The 27,334-nt window shown below is 44.0% G+C and overlaps 2 protein-coding genes and 1 long non-coding RNA gene across 6 annotated transcripts in view; 2 read left to right on the top strand and 1 right to left on the bottom strand.

Annotated features, from left to right (window-relative positions):
- The window catches only part of BLTP2 (bridge-like lipid transfer protein family member 2), a 28,581-nt gene extending 12,408 nt beyond the window's left edge, over nucleotides 1-16,173 (top strand). For 2 of the 4 annotated variants that reach the window (XM_045773170.2, XM_045773171.2), the window contains exons 21-39: nucleotides 202-392; nucleotides 520-619; nucleotides 757-959; nucleotides 2,623-2,917; nucleotides 5,372-5,529; nucleotides 5,798-6,004; nucleotides 9,788-9,887; nucleotides 10,099-10,281; nucleotides 10,643-10,764; nucleotides 11,251-11,406; nucleotides 11,492-11,613; nucleotides 12,301-12,481; nucleotides 13,131-13,217; nucleotides 13,616-13,726; nucleotides 13,867-14,002; nucleotides 14,107-14,237; nucleotides 14,411-14,512; nucleotides 14,802-14,936; nucleotides 15,366-16,173. In XM_045773170.2, the coding sequence (XP_045629126.1) occupies nucleotides 202-392; nucleotides 520-619; nucleotides 757-959; nucleotides 2,623-2,917; nucleotides 5,372-5,529; nucleotides 5,798-6,004; nucleotides 9,788-9,887; nucleotides 10,099-10,281; nucleotides 10,643-10,764; nucleotides 11,251-11,406; nucleotides 11,492-11,613; nucleotides 12,301-12,481; nucleotides 13,131-13,217; nucleotides 13,616-13,726; nucleotides 13,867-14,002; nucleotides 14,107-14,237; nucleotides 14,411-14,512; nucleotides 14,802-14,936; nucleotides 15,366-15,548 (2,903 nt within the window). In that variant the 3' untranslated portion in view covers nucleotides 15,549-16,173. Of the gene's footprint in view, nucleotides 1-201; nucleotides 393-519; nucleotides 620-756; nucleotides 960-2,622; nucleotides 2,918-5,371; nucleotides 5,530-5,797; nucleotides 6,005-9,787; nucleotides 9,888-10,098; nucleotides 10,282-10,642; nucleotides 10,765-11,250; nucleotides 11,407-11,491; nucleotides 11,614-12,300; nucleotides 12,482-13,130; nucleotides 13,218-13,615; nucleotides 13,727-13,850; nucleotides 14,003-14,106; nucleotides 14,238-14,410; nucleotides 14,513-14,801; nucleotides 14,937-15,365 lie in introns of those variants that run through there. The other 2 variants (XM_087854636.1, XR_006775508.2) reach the window with 2 other exon arrangements.
- Nucleotides 16,174-16,264: 91 nt separating this feature from the next.
- RSKR (ribosomal protein S6 kinase related) lies at nucleotides 16,265-25,202 on the top strand. Its single transcript, XM_087854637.1, has 12 exons — nucleotides 16,265-16,637; nucleotides 17,025-17,273; nucleotides 17,366-17,449; nucleotides 17,567-17,635; nucleotides 18,013-18,082; nucleotides 18,306-18,410; nucleotides 18,590-18,630; nucleotides 18,875-18,902; nucleotides 19,013-19,102; nucleotides 19,188-19,276; nucleotides 19,401-19,511; nucleotides 19,948-25,202. The coding sequence occupies exons 1-12, from the start codon at nucleotides 16,581-16,583 to the stop codon at nucleotides 20,167-20,169; spliced, it is 1,215 nt and encodes a 404-aa protein (XP_087710763.1). The 5' UTR covers nucleotides 16,265-16,580; the 3' UTR covers nucleotides 20,170-25,202.
- On the bottom strand, nucleotides 18,294-27,236 carry LOC123776856 (uncharacterized). The gene is made up of 4 exons (XR_006775509.2): nucleotides 26,985-27,236; nucleotides 26,520-26,696; nucleotides 25,972-26,102; nucleotides 18,294-18,406 (listed from the first exon to the last, which is right to left on the bottom strand). It is a non-coding gene; the product is annotated as an uncharacterized LOC123776856 (long non-coding RNA).
- Nucleotides 27,237-27,334: the final 98 nt, after the last annotated feature.

Genomic DNA, 27,334 nt, shown 5'->3' with positions numbered 1-27,334 from the left:
CTGAAGGCAGACGCTTAACCATCTGAGCCACCCTGTCGACCCCAAAGCCTAGATCTTTAAAAGGAAAGGGTGTTGGGGATATTGAGTTGAGGCTGAATGCTGCTTGGGTTTTTAAACTTCTAAAAGCTGAAGCTAGAGATGGATTTAGCTTCATCTCTGTTTCAATCATAGGTAGAAAATGTCTTATTTTTTCTTTTACAGCAATATCCCAGCCCCGGATTCTGTTATACAGTAGTACCCTACGCTGGATGCAGAACTTCTGGGCAACTTGGACTAGTGTCACAAGGCCTATCTGTAGGGGAAAGCTCTTCAATAACCTGAAACCTAGCAAGAAGAAACTTGGCCAGCACTACAAGCAGCTTTCCTATACTGCACTTTTTCCCCAGCTGCAGGTCAGGCTCTGACATCCCTGCTGACATCTTCAGTTCTGTTTCCCTTCCCTAGTTTTCTCATTTTTTCTTATCTTAATCATCTCTCTGATACCATTCTTTGTTCAGTATTATGCTCTTTTGTTGCCAGGTGCATTACTGGGCCTCATTCGCCCAGCAGCGGGGCATCCAGATTGAGTGCAGTCAGGGCCATGTCTTCACTAGGGGAACTCAGCGGCTTATACCTCAAGGTAGGTTCAAAGACTGCCTTCAATTCTCCTAGCTTAGTCCTTGCCCCCTTTGCCCTTCTCATTTCTCTTCCTTTTTTCTGTCCCACACTGTTCTTCTGTACTGGTCCGCATGGGCTCTGTACGCCTCCTTTTCTCAGCGGGCACAGTGATGCGGCGCCTCATCTCCGACTGGAGTGTGACCCAGATGGTTAGTGACCTAAGTCAGGTGACTGTTCACCTGATGGCTTCCCCCACTGAAGAGAATGCTGATCACTGCCTTGATCCCTTGGTAACGAAGACCCACCTACTGAGCCTGTCCTCCCTCACCTACCAGCGGCACAGCAATCGCACAGCGGAGGAGGTACCACCTGACAGAGTCTCTTTACTCCCTTATTTGTATCAGTAGGTGTCTTGGTTTGCTCGGGCTGCCATAACAAAATACCAAAGAATGTGTGGCTTAAACAATAGAAATTTATTTCTCGCAGTTCTGGAGGCTGGGAAGTCTAAGATCAGGGTGCCAAGCATAGTCACATTCTGATGAGGGCTCTTTCCTGGCTTGTAGACAGTTGCCTTTGCTGTGTCCTCACAAGGCAGGGAAAGAGAGAGGGAGCATGCTCTCTGGTGTCTCTTCTTATAAGGGCATTAATCCCGTGATAAGGGCCCCACCCTCATGACCTCGTATAACCTAATTACCTCCTAAAGGCTACATCTTCAGATATTATCACATTGGGGATTATGGTCTCAACATACAAAGTTTTGTTGGAGGAACTCAGTCCTTAGCAGTAGATTTCAGGCCAAGGTCCAGGTAATGTTTCTAACTATATTCCAAGCATATATATCATTATTTTATGATGAATTCACTATCAGCTGTATCAGTGTCCCTCTTTTTGAAAATTCCTTTTCTCCCTCTCCTTCTAAAGATAGTCTCTCTTTTTTTTTTTTTAAGATTTTATTTATTTATTTGACAGAGAGAGACAGCAGCGAGAGAGGGAACACAAGCAGGGGGAGTGGGAGAGGAAGAAGCAGGCTCTCAGCAGAGAAGCCCGACGTGGGGCTCGATCCCAGAACACTGGGATCATGCCCTGAGCCAAAGGCAGATGCTTAACGACTACGCCACCCAGACGCCCCGTAAAGATAGTCTCTTGCCCTTCAGGAAACAGTAAAAGTTTTTTCCTGAGGGGGCGGTTTCCCCCCTAATTAAGGAAAGATTTTATGTTGAAATTTTTTCTTCTTTTTTTTTTTTTAAGATTTTATTTATTTATTTGACAGAGATAGAGACAGGCAGCGAAAGAGGGAACACAAGCAGGGGGAGTGGGAGAGGAAGAAGCAGGCTCATAGTGGAGGAGCCTGATGAGGGGCTCGATCCCAGAACGCTGGGATCACGCCCTGAGCCGAAGGCATACGCTTAACCGCTGTGCAACCCAGGCGCCCCTCCTCTTCTTTTTTTAATTAAGTAGGGTGCATGCCCAAGGTGGGCTTGAACTCACAACTCTGAGATCAAGAGTCACATGCTCTACTGACTGAGACAGCTAGGCGACCCATACGTTGAAATTTTCTGAACCATTTAAAATACAGTCTGAGTATAGTCTAATACACACATTAAAACCACTTAGTTTTTCTTTCTCCAGGGTTGTCTTATCTCTCCCAGAACAGATTTTTTTTTTCTTTTTAGGTGGGGGGAGGGACAGAGGAGAGGGAGAGAGAGAGAGTCTTTTTTTTTTTTTATATAAAGATTTTATTTATTTGAGAGAGAGAGAATGAGTGAGAGCACAAGCAGGGAGAGGAGCATAGGGAGATGGAGAAGCAGACTCCCCAGCGAGCAGGGAGCCCGATGTGGGACTCGATCCCAGGACTCCAGGATCATGACCTGAGCCAAAAGCAGACGCTTAACCGACTGAGCCACCCAGGTGCCCCAGGAATATATTGCTTATTCAACAAGTTTGTTTTCTTGTCTCTACATTTGTGGTTCAGGAGAAATTGTGGGAATTTCCATGCTACCTTGTGGTTCTTTACCTGTTTCTTAGGAGCTCTCTACTCGAGTTGGGGATCCTGCCTTTCATACACACCAGCTGCACTTGGTGGATTTACGGGCTTCTTGGACAACCACCAATCGGGACATTGCCTTTGGTTTATACGATGGCTATAAAAAGGCAGCAGTACTCAAACGTAATCTCTCTACTGAGGCCCTGAAGGGGTTAAAGATTGAACCCCAGATGCCAGCTAAAAAGCCAAAGCAGAGTGTTCCGACCAGTGCCCCAGCCCCACCTCCCGTCAACACTCCCAGCTTTAGTGGACAGCCTGATAAGGGGTCATCAGGAGGTAAGCTGGGGGAGATGAGACTTCATAGGGTCAGGTGTAGAATATGTACACGGAATTGGACAGGAATTGGGAAGGACTAAATCACAGATGGTTCCATCTAGGTGTAGAGATGAAAACTTTTGTTTTTCCGTATTAGGCCGCCTCGGTCTTTTTTTTTTTTTTTTTTAAGATTTTATTTATTTGAGAGAGTGTGCAGGAGCTGAGGGGAGGGGCAAAGGGAGAGGGAGAAGCAGGCTCCCTGCTCCAGCCCAATGCAGGACTTGATCCCAGGACCCTGGGATCATGACTCGAACCAATGGCATACACTTACTGACTGAGCCACCCAGGCGCCCCAGGCCACCTCAGTCTTACATAGCAATGATATAGGGGCATTTAAAGGTGTGATCCTGTGGCCAAGAAGAGGATTATGAAGGAGTGATGGGTCAAAACAGGATGAGTAAGGGAAAGAAAGGATTAAAGAGTTGTTTTGTGGTTTGATGAATTAATTTGTTCAACAAATATCGAGTACTTAATAGGCACAAAGCACTGTGCTGGATTCAGGGAGAGGTATAAAATGAAAGACATTCTACTTGCCGCAACAAGTAGTTTATCATCTCTGGATGAGCTAAGATTAGTTTGTTCATTCAGTCAACCACTCATTCAGTCATAGATTCATTTTAGCTTATAGAGGATATATAATGTGCCAGACATAACCCTAGACATTAGGGATATAAAGATGAGGGTAAGCTCAGAAACTAGTAGGTAACATGTAAGTTATTATTTCATTATGGAAGTGCTTTGTAGGAATGTTCAAGAAGTATTTAAATCAGCATAGAGAAGTCTAGAGAGGCTTCCCAGAAAAGATAGTTGAGATGGGTCTTAAAAGATGAGTAAGAGTTCAACAGGCAAGAAGAAAGGAGAGGGCATTTTAGGGAGAGGGAATAATAAGTACAGAGGAATGCACGTTCATGGTGAGTTTAAGAACAAGGTGAAAAGTGGTGTATGTCACAAGCGAGAAATGAGAGTGTATGGGAGTTCTTGAGTGAAGGAGGGAGTGCAATCAGGGAACGGTTTATTGATTAAGTAGCATTTAAGCTGGACTTTGAAGGCTTAATATAGTTTGAAATTGTGGAAATGGGAAGGAAGGGCATTCAAGGCAGAGAGAGTATCCTGAATAGGAGTAGAATTGATAAAGCTCAATATGTTCAAAGGAGAGCAAACAGTCTGTTTCATTTGGCATAAAGAGTAGCTAAGATGAGGGGTGAGGGAAGATCCTGGAAAGGAAAGCTGCACATAGACCATCAAAGGTCTTTCATACAAGGCTAAGGAGTTTTTGGTCCTTACTTAGTAGACAGTGGTGAACTACTGAAGGCTTTCGAATAGGGATGTGTCATCATTAGACTTAATTTTTAGGAAGATAAATCTGGCAGTGCTGTGGAGGAGGAATGGAGAGGAAGAAACGAGGTGGAGGGACAGATAAGGAAACTATTATGGCATCCCAACAGCATGTAATGGAGGCCTGAACTTGGTAGAGACAGCGGGAATGGAGATGAGGGGCTGGGTAGAAATGTTATCGTGCATATGAAATGTGTGGCGCAAGTAGCATATCTAGGTAATGCCTAACAGCTGGAGATGAAATCTAAAAGCTTAGTACAGGAGATGAAGATTTTGGGAGTTTCATCCTAGAGCTAAGAAGTTAGGCCAAGGAGATAATAATAATTGCTTACTGTGTGGCAGGTACTCTGCAAAATACTTCTATATGTTGTAGCATTAAATTCCCTCAACAAACTTATGAGACGGTTACTGTTATTTTACAGACAAGGAAACTGAGACACAGGTTAAAGCAAGCTGCCAAAGGTCACAATCAAGAAACTGGCAGAGATGGTATCTTAAATACAGGCAGACTAGTCTGATTCTGGAGGCTGCTATTAACCATAACACACTGTTAGACAAACTCATTAGAAGAAAGAGGAAGAGAGAGGAACCTGGCAAGGATAGACATTAGTAGATACTTATTTTCTAAGACCTGGGAGGAAAGGATTTAGAGGCATAATCAGAGGAAGCAGAACTATGAGAACACAGTGACACTGATGGCAAAGGGAGTGGTTTCATGGGGAAAGGAGTGGTCAACAAACAAAATTGAAGATAATATGAGGTGAAAAATAGAAGGAACAAAATGAGGAGAAAAAAGATCCTAGAATAACTCAGGTTGATACACCTAAGAGAAAAGAATGCTGCCACATACATAGCATTTCTAAGTTTCTTTTGGGAATTTATTACTTTTGTTAAATTGAAGGGAAAATGAAATGACAACCCTTATTTTGCCCTCAGGGATCAAGGGGTGGAGTGGGTGGGCTGGAGTTGCAGATAGGAGAATGCGTTCTAGAGAAATTGAAGGAAGATCAGTTTGGCCTTAGATGTGTTCCCTATCCCTTTGAGATTATGACTTCTTCCCACTTCCTGTTTCTCTGACAGGTGCCTACATGTTGCAGAAGCTGATTGAAGAGACAGATAGGTTTGTAGTGTTCACAGAAGAGGAGTCAGGTGTGAGTGACCAGTTGTGTGGCATTGCTGCCTGCCAGACGGATGACATATATAACCGAAACTGTCTTATTGAGCTGGTTAACTGCCAGGTAACTTTTCTTTACCAGAGCACCCCAGCATTGGGCTAGGTAGTATGTGTTCACCTCTCCCACCACCAAATAAGAATGGGCAGACAGCTCCGAAAAATGATTCCTTCCAGCAGGTATCCAGGATAATCACTTTCATTCTAAAACCATAGCATTCACTCAGTAAGCCAGAATTAGACCCAGCTGTAGTCATTGGTACCATCCTTTCACTAACCGTCTCACCTTCCCTGGTGGTCCTTGTGCTGTGATTCTGCTTCTTTCTGTGGTATAGATGGTTCTTCGTGGAGCGGAGACAGAAGGCTGTGTCATTGTGTCAGCTGCCAAAGCTCAGCTGCTGCAGTGCCAACACCATCCAGCCTGGTATGGTGACACGTTGAAGCAAAAGACATCCTGGACTTGCCTGCTGGATGGCATGCAGTACTTCGCCACCACTGAAAGCAGCCCCACTGAGCAGGATGGCCGACAGCTCTGGTTAGAGGTTAGTCAGTGGGACTGGGAAGGCCCTTTATATTCCCAGTTTTCCATATTTGGCTCCTTCCAGCAGACTACTTGCAAGATTCCTGATAGTATCTGTTGCTACCAGCTTAGTAGAATAATGAAGCTGGTAACACCTTGAACATAGGAATTGTAGGCAGTCTCTGTTTGGGGTCTGTGAGCACATAGTGCTTTTTTTTTCTTAATCTCTTGCTATTCTTTTCCATTGCAAGGGAAATTCTCATTTCCCAGCCCTAGAATAGTTGGAACTTTTTTACTTTTGAGAAGATTGCTGACCCCTGCTAATAAATCACACTAATCAGTGGGCAGCCAAGAAAACAGGCAATAAGTTTTGAGAACTTTAGATAAATTCTCTATCTGTTCTTTCTCTGATTTCTCTTACGAAAATGGTTGATTGTTTCAGCAAAGCAGTACGGTTGAATAGAAAGATTGCTTGTCTAGGACTCAGGTTATGTGAGTTTTAATGCCACCTTTGCTATTATAGTAGTCATGAGCCCTTGAGCGAGTCACCGTTATTTGTAAAATTGATTAATACTTCCCCCTCACAAAATTATTGAAAGGGTCTGTGAGAGAGTGCTTTGAAAAATACAAAGCTTCATTTAGATGGAAAATAATCATACCATTTTTAAAAAGTTTTTATGTCAGGGGAGGTCTAAGTGTGTGTCAAGATAATGTTTTGTTAGATGGTGAAATTGTCAGCAGTTGGCAGGGACTAGGATATAGATTTTTTTTCTTTTTCTTTTCTTTTAAAAAATTTTTTTAAAATTTTTTTTTTAAAGATTTTATTTATTTATTCGACAGGATAGAGACAGCCAGCAAGAGAGGGAACACAAGCAGGGGGAGTGGGAGAGGAAGAAGCAGGCTCCCAGTGGAGGAGCCTGATGTGGGGCTCGATCCCAGAACGCCGGGATCACGCCCTGAGCCGAAGGCAGACGCTTAACCGCTGTACCACCCAGGCGCTCCACTTTTTAAAAATTTTTTTTTAAAGATTTTATTTATTTGACAGAGAGACAGTGAGAGAGGGAACACAAGCAGGGGCCGAGGGAGAGGGAGAAGCCGACTTCCCACTGAGCAGAGAGCCCAATGCGAGGCTCGATCCCAGGCCCCTGGGATCATGACCTGAGCCGAAGGCAGACGCTTAAGGACTGAACCACCCAGGCGCCCCTAGGCTGTAGATTTTCTTTTCAGCTTAGTAAAACAATTTGCATTATAATTTCTAGGATATAATATCAGAATTATTGGGAGATCTAATAGTTTATAAGATAAAACATACCTAGACAATATTCTCCATTGTTACTACTTGCACAGGTGTGAAGTGTCCACATCGTGCTGGGCATGGTACACCCAAATGAGTTACTGGATCCAGCTACATCTGTTAAGCACCAATATGATAACTTCATTTGCCAGGTGCTTCTTGACTCCAGCAACTTTAGGGCTCAATCCAAGCAACCTCAGGTGTAATTACATAAAAGGTAATCATTTAATCAGTTGTCAGGTCAAGTAAGGGTCAGGTTGTTGGTAATATGAGAGGTCATGTAATATATCATACTACAGCTGTGGTTCAAACAAGACATGCTCTTTACCAGTAGTCTCAGGAGGTAGGCACAGAAGATACTAACTATTCAAGCAGAGGTGGGCAGGATGAGCTATGCAAGATCTCTCTAGCATTTTCTGGGCTTCTGCTTCTTTAGGCATGCCTTCTTTTGCAAAAGAACCCCCCCCCTCAGGCTGTGATATTAGCATTAGAATGGAATGTTTTTTGGCTTAGATGAGAGGGACTTTGTGTTTTTGTATTTTTTAAGATTTTATTTATTTGAGGAGGAGGGGGGGAAGTGTGCTTGTGCTTGCGCGTGCAGGGTAGGGGCAGAGGAAGAGAGAGAATCTCCAGCAGACTCCGTGCTGAGTGCCGAGCTTGATGTGGGGCTCCATCCCACAACACTGAAATCATGACCTGAGCCGAAACCAAGAGTCGGATGCTTAACCTGAGCCACCCAGGAGCCCTGATACTAGAAATTTTGGTGTGAAGTGGTTTTGCTTTGCATTACTCTGATGATCAGTGATGTTGAGCATCTTTTCATGTTTCTGTTAGCCATCTGTATATCTTTTTTTGACAAATGCCTACTCTGGTCCTCTGCCCATTTTTAAACTGGATTAATGTTTTTTTTTGGTGTTGAGTTGTAGGAGTTCCTTATGTATCACCTGCAAATATCTTCTCCCATTCAGTAGATTGCCTCTTCGTTTTGCTTATGGTTTCCTTCACTGAGTTGGGAGGGCACTTTGATCTTGCCTTTCCTATATGAATTTTTTTGTGATTTGGCAGATTTGCTTATGGTCTTCCCATATCACTCATTCTATTACCCATTTTGACTTCAGCTTAGCAGAGAGAGAGTCAAAAGAATTCATTCCCCTTACCCCATAGCAACAGTGTCAGAGTGATTGTCTAAAGACAGAAAACAGCAAGAATACAAACACATGAATATCAAAGTGGGTAGGAAAGTCATTGGTTTTGATGAAATTTTTTTTGCTTAACATGATTTGATTTTTCCCCCAATTTTTTTATTGTGGTAAAATACGTATAAAATTTACTGTTTTAACCGTTTTAAGTGTAAAGTTCACTGGTATTAAATACGTTCATAATACTGTTTATCCATCTCTACCATCCATCTCCATGACTCTTCATCTTATAAAACTGAAATTCTATCCGTTAAACAATAATTCCCCACCTCCCCTTTCTAGTCCTTGACAACCACCATTGTACTTTCTTTCTCTATAATTTTGACAGTTCTTAAGTACCTCATATAAGTGGAATCATATAGCATTTGTCTTTTTGTGACTGGCTTATTTCACTTTCTATAATCTCTTCAAGGTTTATCTGTGTTGTATCATCTTCATTTTTTTGTTGTTGTTGTTTTTTAAGAAGAGGAGGGAGAGGGAGAAGGGGTGAGGGAAAGAGAAAGAGAGGCAGGCAGGGGGAGGGGCAGAGAGAATCTTAAGCAGACTCTGCGCATAATGCAGAGCCCTAATAGCGGGGCTTTACCTCCCAATCCTGAGATCATGACCTGAGCCAAAATCAGGAGTTGGACCCTTAACTGACTGAGCCACCCAGGTGCCCCTAGCATCTTCCTTTTTAAGACTGAATTCGTTGTGTATGTATACACCACACGTTGCTTATCCATTCATCTACCAATGGATATTTGGGTTGCTTCCATATTTTAGCTATTGTGAATAATGTCAGATGAACATGGGTATACAAATCTCTTCAGGACCCTGCTTTCAGTTCTTTTGGGTCTATATCCAGAAGTGGAATTGCTGGATCATATAGTAATTCTATTTTTAATTTTTTGAGGAATTGCGCTTGACATACTTGCCACAGTACCATTATACCATTTGACATACCTCCAACAGTGCACACGGGATCCAGTTTCAGCACATCCTTTCCAACACTTGGTACTTTCCCTTTTATTTTTTTTTTTAAATTGATAGTAGCCATCCTAATGGGTGTGAGGTAGGACAGGATATAATTTTAACCTAGCTTGCTTTTCTGGCCTCAGGCCTGCAGGTCTGGCAAATGTGCATGTAACTCATTGGGCTTTGGAGAATTTGGGTGGTTTGGGCCAGGAGAGAGTCATGTATGTCTTCTACCCTGTGAGATCCTTCAAGCTATTACAGGCAGTGGAAGTTTGGATGGTAAGTGTAACTACTTGCATCATAGAGATCTGTGACCCAGTTGGCCAGGAGTTAAAGGTGCCTGTATCTCTGTCTTCAGGTAAAGAATATTGAGGAGCACCGGCAGCGTAGTCTGGATTCTGTGCAGGAGCTGATGGAGAGCGGGCAGGCAGTGGGAGGCATGGTTACCACCACCACAGGTCAGCTCTCTCTTGTTCCCCAACATGTGGTTAGGAGCAGATGTGCATTTTCTTACATACTCTTAAGATTAACATGCTGGAGTAGGACCATTTTGTGTTAGGCTAGGTTGAAAGCAAGTGTCTGGGGTTCCCTAGCCATCACACGTAGCCGGAAGGCTCTTACAGTACGTCTGTTGAGAACGTCTCCTATCTCTTTCCCACCTCTTCCCAGATTGGAACCAGCCAGCTGAGGCGCAACAAGCCCAGCAAGTCCAACGGATCATTTCACGCTGTAGCTGCCGAATGTACTATATTAGTTACAGCCATGACATTGATCCTGAGCTGGCAACTCAGATTAAACCACCTGAGGTCCATGAGAACCAGGAAAAGGAAGATCTCCTAAAGAAACAGGAAGGTATTCAGGGCTTGAAAGGCTTTTAGAAGGGACTAGGGAACTCGTGAAAGTAGTTACTTCCTTAGTGGTTTTGAGTCAGTAGTGTTATTAGAAGTCCCACTGTGTACTGGGCATTAACGGTTTCACTTTGTTCTGCATTATGTAAGTTCTGCTATAATAGGATAATCTGTACTCTTGGAGGGAACTGGGATGAATGGGTATTGTTTGATTCTAAAATAAGCAAACATATTTCTACCCATGAGCCTCTCTAATCCATTTCTGTGGGGTTAACTAACAGGAGTGGTTCTAAATACGGGTTAGAAGATAGAGTAGATATTTAGAGAAAGTTGAGTTTCTTATTTAGCTGCTAACAATTACGTAGGGGCTGTGGATACCTTTACCCTTATTCATCATGAACTGGAAATCTCCACCAACCCGGCTCAGTATGCCATGATCCTGGACATTGTCAACAACCTGCTGCTCCACGTAGAACCTAAGCGGAAGGTGAGCATGAGCCCTTATAGAATGCCAGTTAGCCTCACGGGAACCCACAGACCTTGTGCTTTATTTGGGGTCCAGTAAGAAAAGCCATGCTTCAAAACGAAAAAGGACCTTGTGGTTGGTACATCCTCTGTTAGTCAATAGCAGCCGAAATTTCACTTACCTAGGAAAGGTCTGAGTGTTCCCGAGACTGTAGAGCTTGTTTACTTGATTGTTTTTCTTGGTCGGTTCTCTACTCAGTCACTTCGATACCTCTAAAAGCAGTAACTAGTCCCCACTGTCACCTCTATCCCTGCCCTGTGGGACTGGCTTACTGTGAAATCTTTACTACTTCTGCATGGGCCTGCCCCTTACACTTGCTACTAATGGTGATAGATACAAGTAAGCTTTCCAGAAGAGACCCGTATTCCTTGTTACTTTCTCTGTTTCCCTTTACTGCAAGACTTGTCTATTAAAAATTTTTGCTCATTTCCTTTTCCATTCCTTCAGGAGCATAGTGAGAAGAAGCAGCGGGTCAGGTTCCAGCTTGAGATCTCCAGCAATCCTGAGGAACAGCGCAGCAGCATATTACACCTACAGGAGGCTGTGCGGCAGCATGTGGCCCAGATACGACAGCTGGAAAAGCAGATATATTCTATCATGAAGGTAGTTACCAGGGCAGTCTGAGGAGAGGGTGTTCTCCTAGGACAAGGGAGATCTCCTCTCAGTTTCTCCTGCCCTGGCTCCCTAGTCTTTGCAGGATGACAGCAAGAATGAGAACCTGCTTGACCTGAACCAAAAGCTTCAGTTGCAGCTAAACCAGGAGAAGGCCAGTCTACAGCTGGAAAGCGAAGAGCTTAATATCCTCATCAGGTGCCACAGCATTCTTTCTCTGCCTTTTTCCAGTGCCCAGCTAGGGTTGCTTTCTCTTCCTTACCTGTATTATGATAGTCTTTGGGTCTAGTGTGCATCTTCAAAGGCTGATGTAGATTTGGGAATTTTCTGAATGAGCCTGGCTGGACTTGGCCAAAAGACTGAGAATAGGAGAGCCCTTCCTTTGGCTCTTCATTAGAGTACCTCCTAGGAAAGGAGAAAACCAGATGGTTTGGAAAGATCACTTCTGTGGCCTTGCTACATGCAGGTGAACTGAAAATAAAATGTCTTGAAGTTGATCAGTAAGGAGCACAATTGCAGATACAATTGTAGGGGTTTATTAGTGAGCAGAGACTACTTTATTAGCTGTGAGGGGTGCCTGGCTAGCTCAGTCAGTAGAGCATGTGACTCTTGATCTCAGGATCATGAGTTCAAGCCCCACATTGGGTGTAGAGCTTACTTAAAAAAAAAAAAAAAAAGCAGCTGCCGTGGAACTAAAAGATGGGATTATTCTCCCAGGCCCCGGGTGTGAGGAGCAATGAATCCAGTGGAAAAAATTTAGGGAATACCTGTTCCAAAATAGGTCCATCTCTGGGTTTACCTCCTGCATCATTCTAGAGCATTCCACCCCACCCTAACCTAGATGCTGTTACCCTTATTGGCTTTGGCCCTCCTGTCCATTTATAGGTGTTTTAAGGACTTCCAGTTGCAACAGGCCAATAAGATGGAGTTGCGAAAGCAACAAGAAGATGTGAGTGTGGTCCGTCGCACTGAGTTCTACTTTGCTCAGGCACGATGGCGCTTGACAGAGGAAGATGGACAGCTGGGAATTGCTGAACTGGAGCTGCAGCGGTTCCTCTACAGCAAGGTATCGGGTATATACAGTCATACAAAGGCAGCTCTATTGAGAGGCACTGACCTATCTCAGGAGTCTTAACTTACAGAAAGAGATACAAAGGGGCTGGTTATTATATGATTACTGATGATGGTATTAATGATTATAGAAACATGAGCATAGTTCCCCTTAGACACAATCGTTTGTACTATGAAATAACCCAGATGTAGATGAGCTTGATCAAAAGCTTCTTTCATTGAATAAGATTATCCCTAGAAATATGGCCCAGAGGGAAATAATCTTCCAAGTCCAGCTTGGAATAGAATTGTTAATTCTATACTGACATTCAGCTTTCCTGAAATAAGTAACCAATGGCAGGGAGGAGAGGACATGATTCATTATTCCACACCCTTTCCCCAGGAGTTTGGAAATATGTGAGACCATTTTTTAGTATCACAGTGACTGGGAAGTGCTGCTGGCACTTAGTGCCCTCACCAGTAGTGCCCATGAGAAACACTGGATTAAAGGGTGAATTGATTGTATGAAATTGAAAGGGATAGCAAAGGTTGGGATTAAACATGTGGAGATCGTGAAAACAGGATATGTAGCAATTCTCTAGCAAGCTCCTGAGAAGGGCTTATTATAGTATATGGGGTTGGGGGGGTGGGATATCTTTTTATAGGTGAATAAGTCTGATGACACAGCAGAACATCTTCTGGAGTTGGGCTGGTTCACTATGAATAACCTCCTCCCCAATGCGGTCTATAAGGCAAGTCTTATTTCCCCATTCCTGCCCCATTCTCATGCTTTCTAACAGGGCATTTGTAAGATTTTATTTATTTGAGAGAGAGAGAGAGAATGAGAGAGAGGAGGGGCAGAGGGAGAGGAAAAGAGAGAATCCCAACCAGACTCTGTGCTCAGACACAGGGCTAGATTTCATGGCCCTGAGATCATGACCTGAGTGGAAATCAAGAGTCGGACGCTTAACTGAGCCACCCAGGCGCCCCCTAACATAGGGCATTTGTAAGGGCCCTTCGACATAAATCCAGTGTGGGAAGCAGTGTGATGATCTGAGGGGTTGAAACCTTGCCCAGCTTAGCAAGACCATTGTTTTTCCTCTTAGTCTGAATGGATTTGAGGGTTGATTTATCACTCTTTATCCTGTAGGTAGTCTTGCGGCCCCAGAGCTCCTGCCAGTCTGGGCGACAGCTGGCCCTCCGCCTCTTCAGCAAAGTGCGGCCCCCTGTTGGGGGTATTTCTGTTAAGGAACACTTTGAGGTTAGTATACAGTCCTTTGGGGATCCAGAAACGAAAGGGTACTCAAAAGCTATCTGTGTGTTATTATGCTACATTAGGGGTAGGTAAACTGAGGGATGATGTCTGAGCTTAATTGCTTCTTCAGCCTTTTTCCTCTTTAGGTAAATGTGGTGCCTCTCACCATCCAGCTGACACACCAGTTCTTCCATAGAATAATGGGTTTTTTCTTTCCTGGCCGAAGTGTGGAAGATGATGAGGTTGGAGATGAAGAAGATAAGTCCAAACTGGTGACTACTGGTGAGAACTTTTATGGCGGAGCTCCAGAAGACTGGGGTAGTGGCCCCAGAGATAGCTAAAGCCTCAGAAAGAGGATAGCAGCGGGTATGCTTGCCTTTTCATAGGAATACCAGTGGTGAAGCCTCGGCAGCTGATTGCAACAGATGATGCAGCACCACTGGGCCCTGGGAAGGGTGTGGCACAAGGCTTAAATCGGAGTTCTGGCGTCAGGAGGTCATTTCGGAAAGTACCTGAGGTACCACATATGCCCCTGATGATGGAGAGATGGGAGAGTCTTGGGGTTCTCTGTTTGGGCCAGCTGGGGATTTCTTCATTCTTTTACAGGGATGAAAGGAGATGGAGATGTTTGGGGTCCTAAGTTTCTTCTGATGGTTTCAGGGACTCACACTCCTTTCCTGCCTTTCCTAGCACCCTGTGGATGATATTGACAAGATGAAAGAGCGAGCAGCCATGAACAACTCCTTCATCTACATAAAGATTCCACAGGTTCCTCTGTGCGTCAGCTACAAGGTCTGCTCCTCCCTAGTACTTTCTAGAACAGGATCGGAAGGGAACCAGATAAGATCAGAGATTAAAGTTAGGCACAACAGTCTAGTGTGTGAAGCTGGTCTGTGGGTGGTAAACTGCTGTTCCCTCTGCTGCCTTCAGGAGTCAGTACCATTACAGGATGAGGTAAAGGGAAATCAGTATCTGCTGTAGGAAAGCACTAGGCTTGACTCAGATATTGCTTGAACTAAAAATGGCAGCTGATAAATCTTTTTATTTTTCTTTTCTCTCCCCTCTCCCCCTCCTCTCGCAGGGTGAGAAGAACAGTGTGGATTGGGGTGACCTTAACCTGGTGCTGCCCTGTCTGGAGTACCACAACAACACGTGGACATGGCTAGACTTTGCCATGGCTGTCAAGAGGGACAGCCGCAAAGCCCTGGTTGCCCAGGTATCCCGGCAGAGTTCATGGCTGTTTGGTTAGCAGGGGCTGGCAAACAGATCCTGTGCTCAGGTGCATTTCAATGTAGGACATAGGTAGGACAAGTACCTTGGGGATGGGCAGCTGAATGAAGTGAGCATCTTCTGTCCCTACCCTCTCCATGACTTTGGTCAGATGATTAAATTAGATGTTTACTGAGTATTTCATATATGTTAACAGCTGATTTTTAGGAAACTGTGGGCTGACACAACTTCAGGTTCAGAATGGGTTCTAATTAGACTGTAAGCTTATTGAAAGCAGAGATCATTTTATAATTTGAATTACCCCACTGTGCCTTCATGTAAGCTTAATAAATATTTATTGACTTGGTTCACATTGATTTATTCTGCCTGTACCACTAATATTTACCTTCCCTTGTACTCCTCTCTAACCTATCAGGTAATCAAAGAGAAGCTAAGGCTGAAGCCTGCAACAGGGTCTGAGGTCCGGGGAAAGCTAGAAACTAAATCAGACCTCAACATGCAACAGCAGGAAGAGGAGGAGAAAGCCCGGCTCCTCATCGGTTTAAGTGTGGGCAACAAGAACCCTGGCAAGAAGTCCATCTTTAGCAGGCGCAAGTGATCCAGCATCCAAGAGTGGCTTCAGTACAGGATCTGACTCTGGCTCAGGCCCCAGGGACTTGTGGGGTGGGAGGCACTTCCCTTTACCTATCAGGATTTGTGGGGGGTCAGGAGCCCACAGGGTACTGTGGAGAGGCACTGCTCTTTTAGCAGCTGGCCTGTTCCCTGCAGAATACGGTGGATAATAATGCTGAGTTCTACCTCGCACTGATGAGCAGGCCAAGGGCCAGAGAGGCATCAAGAGAGCAAGACCCAGGGAATGGGCCCGGGATCAGGATCTGGTTCCACTGTGGCCAATTGAAAGGGCGGGAGGGACAGTTCTGATCAAGTGTGATAAATTTTTATAGACCTATATATAAATATATACATATATATTTCTAAGTGTAACTGCTCTCCCTCTGTGCTAGAAAGTTGAGGGGAGGAGCCGATCTCCTGTTCCTCATTCCACTGCCTTGTATGAGAGGTATTAGGGTTCCGGGGGGAAATCAGCCCCTTCTCAGTCTGTGCCAAGTTCACTTGGGAAGATGGTAATAGGTGCCAGGGCTGGCCATGGGTTCCCTTGGGGTATGCCCTGGAGAATGGTGAGAAAATGACTTAAAGAGAAAAAATATATATTTTAAATTTGATTTTTTTTTTTTTTTTTTGGTGTGTTAAGTGCATGGGTTTCAACCTGTGTTCCTCCCTTACCATCAACTATCAACCTAAGACATATCCTCTAGCTACCATTCTAATGAGGATGGCCTCTTCCCTCATCTGTGAAACTATATCACAGATACTTCCCAGCTCTGGTTTGACATTGGCCTCCTAATAGGTCTCTGCACATTTTAGTGCTGGCTATGAGCCTATTCCTAACTGGGATGGGGGGGGATAGGATATGGGGATAAGAGTGGGATTTGGCTGCATCAACTTGCATCTCTAGTCATGAATCGCAAGGAAGAGGCGGAGCTCATGTGTAATGTAGCATCAGGGGCAGGAATTGCTTATGTAACTGGGACAGCAGATTTAGCAGGAGGAGAGGAGGCAGAGGCTTTGGATGGGAACAGTGAGCTGTCGGCAGGGGCAACATGCCCCAGTGGCTGCTTCTCACAAGGTAGGCGGTGGGGCTCTGGCAGCCTGTTTAGGGGAGGTAAAGGGGGCATGGGCTTAAGGCCTGGGAACTGACTGGTGAGGAGAATGTTAGTGATGCCCACTGTGGAGGTGAACAGGCTATGCTGTGAAAATATCCCAACCCTGTACCAAGAGGCTCAGGCTGAATCTCTGATGCCTCAAGAGGAAAATGTCCAAATACTGCTCTCGTAGAGGATTTGAATCATGTCCAGGAAATCTAGGCCTTGGCCCAAAGCAAGAGTAATGGCAATTTTGCCTGGTGCTCAAAAACATATCCCTAAGGTTACGATTTGAGGGTATGTCTTCTAAGATGGGCAGAACTTGTAATGCTTCAAGGGTAGAAATTTAGAGTGGCTCCCTTGGTTCTCAGCAGGGTGGCAACATCCGGGGTCCCTGGGTCCGAGGCTGGAAGAGCCTCTGGTCAGGTGTGGGGACTACCAGGTCAGGTGTGGAAGAGCTGTGGGGACTACGGGGGCATCAGTGCCTACACCAGGAGCCCCTGGAGCCGGCCCCATTCCTAATAGAGAAGCCTCTGTCTGAGTGGCCAGTGCCTCAGTTCGTCAACCTTTTTCTGCCGGAGTTTCCCATTAGGCCCCTTAGGGGGCTTCACCAGCTGAAGGTAGGTCAGTCCCTGGAAGGGGTCTCAGTCTTGGGGAGACATCTAGGAATGGCCAGAGTTTCAATTGTGCTATTCTCCATTTCTCTGTACAGATTTTAGGCCTTGTGGCTAAAGGCTCCTTCGGAACGGTCCTCAAGGTGTTAGATTGTGGCCAGAAAGCAGTATTTGCAGTGAAGGTAGGGACCTAGGCACTCTTCCACATCATTCTCTAGTCCCTGTCTCCAACCTTGGTTTCAGAAAGGTTTGGTAGGCATGAATAACCTGTAGGAGTCATTACTCCTCTCCTTTTATAGGTGGTGCCCAAGGTAAAGGTCCTACAGAGGGACATCCTGAGGCAGTGCAAAGAGGAGGTTAGCATCCAGGTATGCACAGACCCCAGGAGTGGATCCTAGGAAGAATTAAACCACAGGTGGAGAAAGTACCTTTCCTGTCCAATTGCCCTGCTCTTCCTGGTTCTGCCCCCTTCCTCTGCTTCAACCAAAGTGGATCCTGGGAAAAGTAGTTATCAGCTGTTAATTCTAGGTCCTTCCATGGAAATCTGTCCAGCATGTCCTAGTGTGTTCCTCAGTATCATGCTAGTTTGGGGATTACCAGGCAGGCAGTCCCTACTTAGTTCACATGAACTGAGAGGTAGGGCAGCAGCTCCTTTTCTGCACAATCAGGTAAATCCTGACTTCTTGACTGCCTTGATCCTCAATGACCTTTTTCCTCCCTAACTTCCTGTTTTCTTCATTCCTAGCGACGGATCAACCATCCTTTTGTACACAGTTTGGGGGACAGCTGGCAGGGAAAACGGCACCTCTTCATTAGTGAGTGACTGGCCTCTCCTCATTCCCAAGAATCCTTCTCTTGTACTTCCCGCCTGAGATTCCCCATCCCTTTGGCTTGTTCTCCCTTTGCCCTGTTTCCCTTCTCAAAGCACTTCTCTTTCCCAAAGGGAGAGGGAACAACAGGTGGCATCAGTTTGGGCAACAGGCCTGCAATGCCTTGAGCCCAGGCACAAATATTGCCTAGACTTCTGCTGCTTTGCAGTGTGCAGCTACTGCAGTACAGATCTGTACTCCTTGTGGTCCTCTGTTGGCTGCTTTGCTGAGGCCTCCATCCGCCTCTTTGCCGCTGAACTGGTTCTGGTGCTGTGTAAGTGAAACAAGAATGGTAATGGAAATGAGGGAAGAATTAAGAGGGAGGGGCAGAGAGAAGAGATTTGATACTAACTATGGAAGTCAAAGAACATGGATAGGAGAGGATGGGAGCTAGCAGGGAATCGGGAAAGACAGGAGAGCTTCAGCATGCCCCATGCTTGCTGTCATCCACAGGCTATCTCCATGATTTGGGCATCATCCATCGAGATGTGAAGGTAGAGTTAAGTGCTTTCTTCTTTGAAGTGGGCCTCAGTAAGAAGTTCCAACAGATCTAAGAAGGCAGTGGGGAGCTGAGAACAGCTGACCGTGGGGGCCTCATGAGTGCTAAGGATTTGGGCAAGGGCCATCAAAGCATAGGCCTGAATGCTGAATAGGGCATCTTCCTCAGCTGGGAGGTACACATGATGGAGGGTTGAAAGGAAGAGGATGACTAATAACTTCTCACCTGTGATTTTTCAGATGGAGAATATCCTTCTGGATGAACGAGGTAAGTCCTTTTCTTTTCCTAGCCCCAGAATGAGAGGACCCTCAGTTTGGGAATAAGTCATGGCTGATGAGGGGAGGAACAGAATGGTGCTGTTGCCTTATCTTTCACAGGCCATCTGAAACTGACAGACTTTGGTCTGTCCCGCCACCTGCCCCAGGGAGCCCGTGCCTATACTATCTGTGGCACTCTTCAGTACATGGGTGAGAGAGGGGCTAAAGTTGGTTGGGTAAGCATTGGCGGAAATCTAGCCAATTGATGTCAGTAACAACTGTCTTTCAAATCTAGCCCCAGAGGTCCTGAGTGGAGGGCCTTACAACCATGCTGCTGATTGGTGGTCCTTGGGTGTCTTGCTTTTCTCCCTGGCAACTGGGAAGGTGAGAGAATGGTAGGGATGTTGGGCAAAGCTCCTCTCTTTGCCCTGTAGCGGGAAGAAGACCTTAGGAAATCTTGCCTCATTCCTATCAAGCAATGACACTGCTCCCCCCCCCCCCAACTCAGTTCCCAGTGGCTGCAGAGAGAGATCATGTGGCCATGTTGGCAAGTGTGACCCACTATGATTCTGAGATCCCAGCTTCTCTTAACCAGGGGCTCTCACTCCTGCTCCATGAGGTAAGGGTGAACACTATTTTCCTTCTTGACTACCAAACCATTCATTCTCTCCTTTCCCTATCACTGAAGTGATATTTCTCCATCCCTCTAATAATCTGGCCGGGGTGGGGGTGTGCTCCAACTTGATCGAGTACCACTTCACCACTTGCCCTCTAACGAGCACTTTAAATTTCAGTTCTGAGTTTCTCATCCTTCAAATATCCTCCCCATCCGTAACAGGTCACTTCTGAGAGAGAGGGCCAGTGCTACTCTCTTACCAATACAGCACCTTTATTCCCACCTTTGCCCCCAAATTAGCCTGTTTCTCTCTTTCAGATTTTCTCTAGGACTCTTCTTCCTGCCCTCCACAGCTTCATGAACTTCTCCTTTTCCAGCTTTTCTGTTTAGCCCCCTTCTTATCCCAGTCCCTCATCCTTCATGCTCTATTTGCCTTCAGCTCTTATGCCAGAATCCCCTCCATCGTCTACGTTACTTGCATCACTTCAAGGTCCACCCTTTCTTTCGGGGTGTGGCCTTTGACCCAGAGCTCCTACAGAAGCAGCCAGTGAACTTTGTCATGGAGACACAAGCTACCCAGCCCAGTTCATCGGAGTCCATGCTTTTCAAGGATTTTGACTGTAACCTGAAGTCCTACCTGGTCCATCCCAGCCTTGCTTGAGCCCCTCTACTGTAGATTGGGGCCCATCTGGGAACCTGAGGATTTCCTCCACTGCCAACTCAGTATGACCACTTTTATGATCCTGTTTGTTTTTAATCTATAGCCTCTTACCATTCTGTTCTACTTGTTGGACCAGAGTTCAAATCTTGGGCATTCTGCCATTGGCAGCCACAATTGGCCCGATCCCTCCCCACCCCCTAATCAACATCTCAGATCACAGTGTTGACCTTTTCCTTTGCTTCCTTTCTCCAGCGCTCATACCCTGAAGCTTTCAGCCAGAGGCTTATTCTGCTTTTCCTGTTCCTTGTCTCTCTGCCACATTTCCTTTCTTTCTTTTTATTTATTTATTGGAGGGGGGAGGGGCAGAAGGAGACAGAATCTTAAGCAGGCTCCATGCCCAGCGCAGAGCCTGATACGGGGCTTAATCTCACAACCCTGAGATCATAATCTGAGCCAAAATAAGGAGTCGGATGCTTAACTGACTGAGCCACCCCAGGCGCCCCTGCCATATTTGCTTTCTTGAGCAATAATGACACTTCATGGGGTCTCAAGGTGCTATTTATGTATTTTTAATAGGCTTGTTGGAAGCAGTATGAATGTTTTTCAAAGGTCTCATAAGCTGGCATTTTAACCCCTAAATATGCAGCTAAAACATATGATCTTGGGGCTCAGAGCCTGTCTGTAATAAATCTAATTTTTAAAAATTTCCAAAGTGAATCTAATAGCCGAATGTGAGGAACAGGAACCAAAACAAATGCGAGTTAAGTGTCTTTTCTAGGGCTGATTGGTATAGCTATTGAATTTTTTTTTCCAAAACAAAACGTCTTCAAAAGACAAGATTCTTAAACTGATCATTTCCCTAGATAGCCTAGAATTCAGTTTCTGATGGGCCAACCAAGGGATTAAGAGGCATGATGTCAACCTTAAGATTTAAGGTTAGATGTACTTCAAGAACCTTTTCCTTTAGTAAGGAAAATCATCTGGACCTTAAATTTGTATATATTTCTGGCCTTTACTGACTTCTTTTCATTTTTCTTAAACTAACTTCTCAAAACTTTTTTTAAACAAAATACAGTTTATTTATATATTTAAGTAATCTCTACACCCAATGTGGGGCTCAAACTCACAACCCCGAGATCAAGAGTCGCATGCTCTTCTGACTGAGCCAGCCATGGGCCCTTCAAAGTCTTCATTTTTATTATTCTTCAGTTATATGTGATCTCTCTTTACAGACCAAAGAGAGTCTGGAACACCCTGTATACTTGTGTTTACTAATTCTGTTCCCTGGATTAAGCCAGATTTTCCCTGTACATAGCTGGCATTTTATTGGCCTCTGCAAAATTGCTTTTTCTGGATTGTACTTTGGCAATCTGTAGGAAAATCCCTATGAAATTTAATTGCTGTGGATATATTAAAGGGTATTCATTACAATTCATAATGTTCCATTTAAGGGTGCATGGGAGAAATTTCCTCTGGACCCAGCTGTGCTTTTCCTGAATTGCTGTTTGGTTTTTACCTTAAAGACACTAAATATTCAACAGACTGTATTTTTCTCTTCATATCAGTGCAAGGCCACTTAGAGCCTAATTTGCAGTCCACTTCCAGCAAGTGTTTAGGACTTCATGTTGTATATTTTGTATGCTAGCCATATTCTTGGTTCCATCTTCATTTTCCACCTTTATTTTCTTTTTTCTGTTTTAATCTTTTTTCTTACTATAGTATCTGCAACTTTGTAAGCCTTTTTGGAACAAGGTTGGGATATAAATGAATAAATAAGTGTAACATTAATTCTTTTGATTATCCATTTGTTTCTCTTTAGACACTTTTTTAGCTTTACTACATTTTTTTTTTAAGTTGTAGTGACCAGAACTGCATATTGGATAAAACCCCTGAATACTAGAAATAGGAATTAATGGTTTCTTTTTTTTTTTCTTTTTAAATATTTTATTTATTTATTTGACAGAGATAGAGACAGCCAGCGAGAGAGGGAACACAAGCAGGGGGAGTGGGAGAGGAAGAAGCAGGCTCATAGCGGAGGAGCCTGATGTGGGGCTCGATCCCATAACGCTGGGATCATGCCCTGAGCCGAAGGCAGACGCTTAACCGCTGTGCCACCCAGGCGCCCCGGAACTAATGGTTTCTAAAGAAGTTAAGAGTATTAGGCTGGTACTTGGATCCGCCAGTAACTATCTCAGAGTCTTTACATAAGTTATTTTAACTTCTCTGGATCTTAGTTTCCTATATATAAAATGAGGGGGTTATAATCACTGGTTCTTGATTGTAGGGAATGGGCTTCAGAGTTCTGTGATGCTTTTTCAAAGGGCAGATGTAGATGATTTTATGATAATTTGTGTCTGGACCAGTGTTAATTAATGTTCAGGTCACCTAACATTATATAGCCCCTCTGGTCACAGCAGAATATTGGGTTAAGGTCTTTTGGACATGGTTGACATGTCACTAGGGTCCCTTCCTTAGGTAATATTAGGTAGCTTTGGGACCATAATCATGTAAGTGTAGTTTGAATCATTTATCAAATGTGGACATTTTTAATGTACTCTATTCAATCAGTGGGGCACTACAGCAGTGATTCTCAGGGTAGTGTGGAGGGGGTGACAGAAAATCAAAGTTTCAGAAAGTATAATTTGAAAAAGCACTGTCTTCACCCCCAGTTCTGATATGCTCATCCCTGGAAGACATTTTTTCCTGCCATCCTCCACCCCTATTTAGAATCACTGACCTATAAATAAAATACCTTTTAATTATTCACATGAAATTCACTTAAAAATATTTTTATATACAACCTGATATCATCGTTTAAGTCTGTGCTTTTTCATTACCTAGAAGAAATCAGATATACCTACCTATCAGTATGGATATTTTATGCTGTACTCCCTTCTATCTTTTCTAAGAATGTAAATGTAAGATTAGTCTTAACCCCAATCCTTATATTCTTCTAGAAAAGTGTCTTTGTAGTTCTACTCATTGTTTCTTACCTCTAAGTTTACCATATATCAATGTGTTCATTTGTTCACTGATTTAACAAATTGGTAATCACAATTCCTTAGCTACTTCTTTAAATAGTCTTCAATGTAAAAATCTTGTCAAAGCTTTTTCAAAATAAAATCATATTCATTGCATTATTAATCCCCATTCAAGCTGAATTGTGTCTCCACTGCACTCCCCCTCCCTGTATTCATACGTTGAAGCCTACACCCCAGTACTCCAAATGTAACTGTATTTGAAGACAGTCTTTAAAGACATAATTAAGTTAAAATGAGGTGATATGGGTTGGCCCTAATCCAGTGATTGGTGTCCTTATAAAGAAGAAATTAGGACAGACACACAGAGGGAAGACCAAGTGAAGATATAGGGAGACAACAGCTATCTACAAACCAATGGGAAAGCCTCAGAAGAAACCAACTCTCTTGACACCTTGATCTCAGACTTCTAGCCTCCAGGATTGTGAGAAAATAAATTTTTGTTGTTTGCGCCACCCAGTCTGTGGTACTTTGTTATAGCAACTCTAGCAAACTAATACACTGCTATGATGAGTTCTAATAGATTAGTCAGGAATGATTATTTACTAAAAATCATGCTACCTTATTCCCTATAGTTTGGTTTTGCTTATATTCTGAGAACACATCATTATTTCCATGAGTTTTGCTGATTTATGGAGCCCCACTGATTAGCAGCTGTCACACTGCCTCCTTTGTTCAGTACTGCCATCACACACATCATACACACATACATCATTAATTGTAGCAGGGCTACTAATTCCACAGTTTCATCCTTGAGTTCACTTAGAACTGCCTGGTGCATTCTTCTTAGAGTTGCTGATTTGGGTTATGTATTTGGATTTTTACAAAATGAGTAATCTCTAATCCTAAAATTAAAAACTACAAGTGTTGGGGTACCTGGCTGGTTCAGTTGGTAGAGCATGCGACTCGATTTTGGGATTGTAAATTCGAGCCCCATATTAAGCATAGAGATTACGTAAAAAATAAAAGTACAAGTATTTTTAAATATTTGGGCCTCTCCTTCATATCATGTACAAAACTTAAGTCCAGATACATTAAAGATTTTTTTTAAAGATTTTATTCATTTATTAGAAAGAGAGAGAGAGAGCACAAGCAAGGGGAGAAGCAGGCAGAGGGAGAGGGAGAAGCAGGCTCCCCACTGAGCAAGGAGCCTGATGTGGGACTCGATTCCAGGACCCTGGCATCATGACCTGAGCGGAAGGCAGCCGCTTAACTGACTGAGCCACCCAGGTGCCCCAGATACATTAAGGATTTAAATGTGATCGTCAAAACATTAAAAATTTTAGAAGAACATTTGGAAGATTAGATCTACAATCAAGGGATGGAGGATACACCTAAACCAAAACAGAAAATGAAAGCACTATAAAAGAAAAAACATTTACATAAAAATTTGAAGAATGAATGACTCAATCAAGATGGTCTTAAAAGAAAGATAAAAAAAAACTCGACCACATAAAAGTCTTATGTGGGGACGTCTGGGTGGCTCAGTTGGTTAAACGTCTGCCTTAGGCTCAGGTCATGATCCCAGGGTCCTGGAATTGAGTCCTGCATTGGGCTCCTTGCTCATAAGGGAGCCTGCTTCTCCCTCTGCCTGCTGCTCCTCCTACTTGTGCTCGCTCTCTCACTCATGCTCTCTCTCTCTGATAAATAAAATCTTAAAAAATAAAAGTCTTATTTGTAGGGCCAAAGATACCACTAATAAAGTCAATGGACAAAAACAGAGCTAAAAAAATTTGTATTGTGATGACAGGGTCTATCACACAAAACTCGTACAAATTAGAACAGAGAAAAACCCTATTTTTTTTTTTTATAAAAGGGCAAGGAATATGAAGTGATAAATCAATTAATTACATCTATATCAGTTGACGTAGAAGGGTCTATACAAGGGGAACCTGGCTGGTTCAGTCGGTAGAGCATGCCACGCCTGATCTTGGGGTTGTGAGTTCAAGCCCCATGCTGGGAGTAGAGTTTACTTAAAAAAAAGAGAGAGAAAAAGTCTCTTACAAGACATTGAATGAGGAAGAAAAAATGCAGAAGTGTAAGAAATGATGCCATTTTTGTAAAGAACTCAATGCCTTCTTCCCCTCCATGTGAGTGTGAGAGAGAACGTGAAAAAAATGGAAGGGAGAAAGGAGTAAGTACAAGTAGAGAAAAATAAAGACACTAGCCCTCAATCCCAGAGACCCCATTCTATACATTAATTGGGGGGAGGAATGTGTGTGTAAAGAGACATACAGAATCTGTGTATGTATGCATATGTTTTTACAAAGGTGTACACACTATTGATTATCTCAGGCAGGTAGAATGGAGGGAGGAGGCTTTGCCTTTAATACATCTTTGCATTGCATTGTTTCACTTGCTATAACAGGCATCTATTATTTTTACAATTCGCAAAACACCAAATTTAAGAATTGCAAAACGACACCAGCAAACGTTCTGTTTATGTTACCTATTTAATGGTATTTTCCCACTCATCTACCCTTCCATATCCCTCCTGATTTGCTGCTGTAAGTACCATATCATTTTGGCTACTCATGTAGCTTCTGACATACCAACTGCAACAAGGACTAAACATTCCAATTCACACATTTCTATGATACAGGCTTTTACCAGTAGCACTTAGGTTTTTGTTTGTTTGTTTGTTTCTGCCACTTTCCACCCTTGTTTCATTTGCTGAATCTTTTTGATTGACCAGAAGTACATACACCTTGGGATGCCCTCTGCTGAGTCTTGGGAAACCCCACGCTCAAGTTAGTGCTCTTACCTGGTCTTTCTTCCAGTTTTCCATTCAAGCAACTGTTATCCATAGTGCCTGCAGGCTGGGACTGTTAGGTTTCTAGAGCACTGCTGTCCCATAGAAGTACAATGTAAGCCCCATAAATCATTTTAAATTTGCTAGTAGCCACATTAAAAAGGTAAAAAGAAACAGGTGAAATTAATTTTAATGTATTTTACTTAACCTAATATACCTAAAATATAATTTCAACATGTAATCAATATTTAAAAAGTATTTTATATTCTTTTTTCCATACAAAGTCTTCGAAACCCAGTTTGTATTTTACACCTATAATACATCTCAATTTGGACTAACCACAGTTGAAGTGCTCAGTAATCACATGTGATAGTGGCTATGGTATCAGACCACAGGGTTCTACAGGAGCTCATTCCCTGAGAGCCCAACAGTTCATGACAGATTGTAGTTCCTCCTCTTTGGATGATTTCCTTTTCTAAATTCATTAAAACTTCAGAGTGTAAACAAGGTACAATGATTGTTGCAATGAACACACTTTATCGTAAACTCTAAATACTTACCGTTAGGCTGTTTCCAAAAATCAAGTCCACCTTCAACAGCTAGATTTCCCACGGAGGGGATTCAAGCTCACAGGAGAATACAGTCCTGTAGTTACTTGACGGTATGGGTTGAAATCTCCACACTCCCAGTTACCACCGGTGGGGCTCTGCCAATTTCATTAGGGTTCAGTTTCTTGTCTGCAAAAGGATGGTATTTACAGCACCTACTTCACATGTCCTTAGGAGGATTAGAGGAGTTAATATAAATAAAGCATTTGGAACAGTGTCAGTTTCCTAATAAACATTCAATACTGGTTAGCTGTCATTCCCGTACACTTGTAGCGGCCCTGAGGTAAGTCCCAGGAAAACACGAGAAATTCCGAAGAGGCTAAATTCCAGCCCAGGCCACCCCCGACGCAGGGCTTACGCGCGCGGACCCACCAAGCCGCGGACCCACCAAGCCTCGTCCCAAAACGTTCCACTCACCTCTCCCCTCCGCGCTCCCCCGCCGGCTCTTTCCGGTCAAGGCTGAGGCGCCAGGTAACTAAGGCAAACTGGGGGAGACACCTGAGGCCAGGCAACCGAAACAACTTTTCTGTCTGACAGGGTGTGAGGGTGGTCCCCTGGAAGCGGGAGGGACAGACTCCTTGACTCTCCAGCTACCTGGGTCCCCGCCCCGAGGTGAGGCCACAAAACCGGCCTGGTGCCTGGGGCGCTTCCAGCCCTCTAAGCCCCCTCCCGCGCTGGTGGGGGGGGAGGGCGGGTGTCCGTCCGGCGAGCGCGTGCTGCCCGCGGGCGGGAGGGCGGGGGCGGAGCCTACGATGGCTCCGCCCCCG

The sequence above is a fragment of the Ursus americanus genome, chromosome 23 (assembly GCF_024610735.1).
Source record: "Ursus americanus isolate L20-20 chromosome 23, mUrsAme1.1.p, whole genome shotgun sequence".
In the NCBI taxonomy this organism is placed as follows: Eukaryota; Metazoa; Chordata; class Mammalia; order Carnivora; family Ursidae; genus Ursus; species Ursus americanus.
Note: the sequence above shows the minus strand (reverse complement) of the source record. Positions and strands in the feature narration are given on the sequence as shown.

Bases quoted from the DNA above. Each gene is read 5' to 3' on its own strand.
- RSKR (XM_087854637.1), top strand. From the start codon at position 16,581: ATGGGAACAGTGAGCTGTCGGCAGGGGCAACATGCCCCAGTGGCTGCT. The intron at 17,274-17,365 runs GTAGGTCAGTCC...TTCTCTGTACAG, and splicing joins GGGGGCTTCACCAGCTGAAG to ATTTTAGGCCTTGTGGCTAA. The intron at 17,636-18,012 runs GTATGCACAGAC...CTTCATTCCTAG, and splicing joins AAGAGGAGGTTAGCATCCAG to CGACGGATCAACCATCCTTT.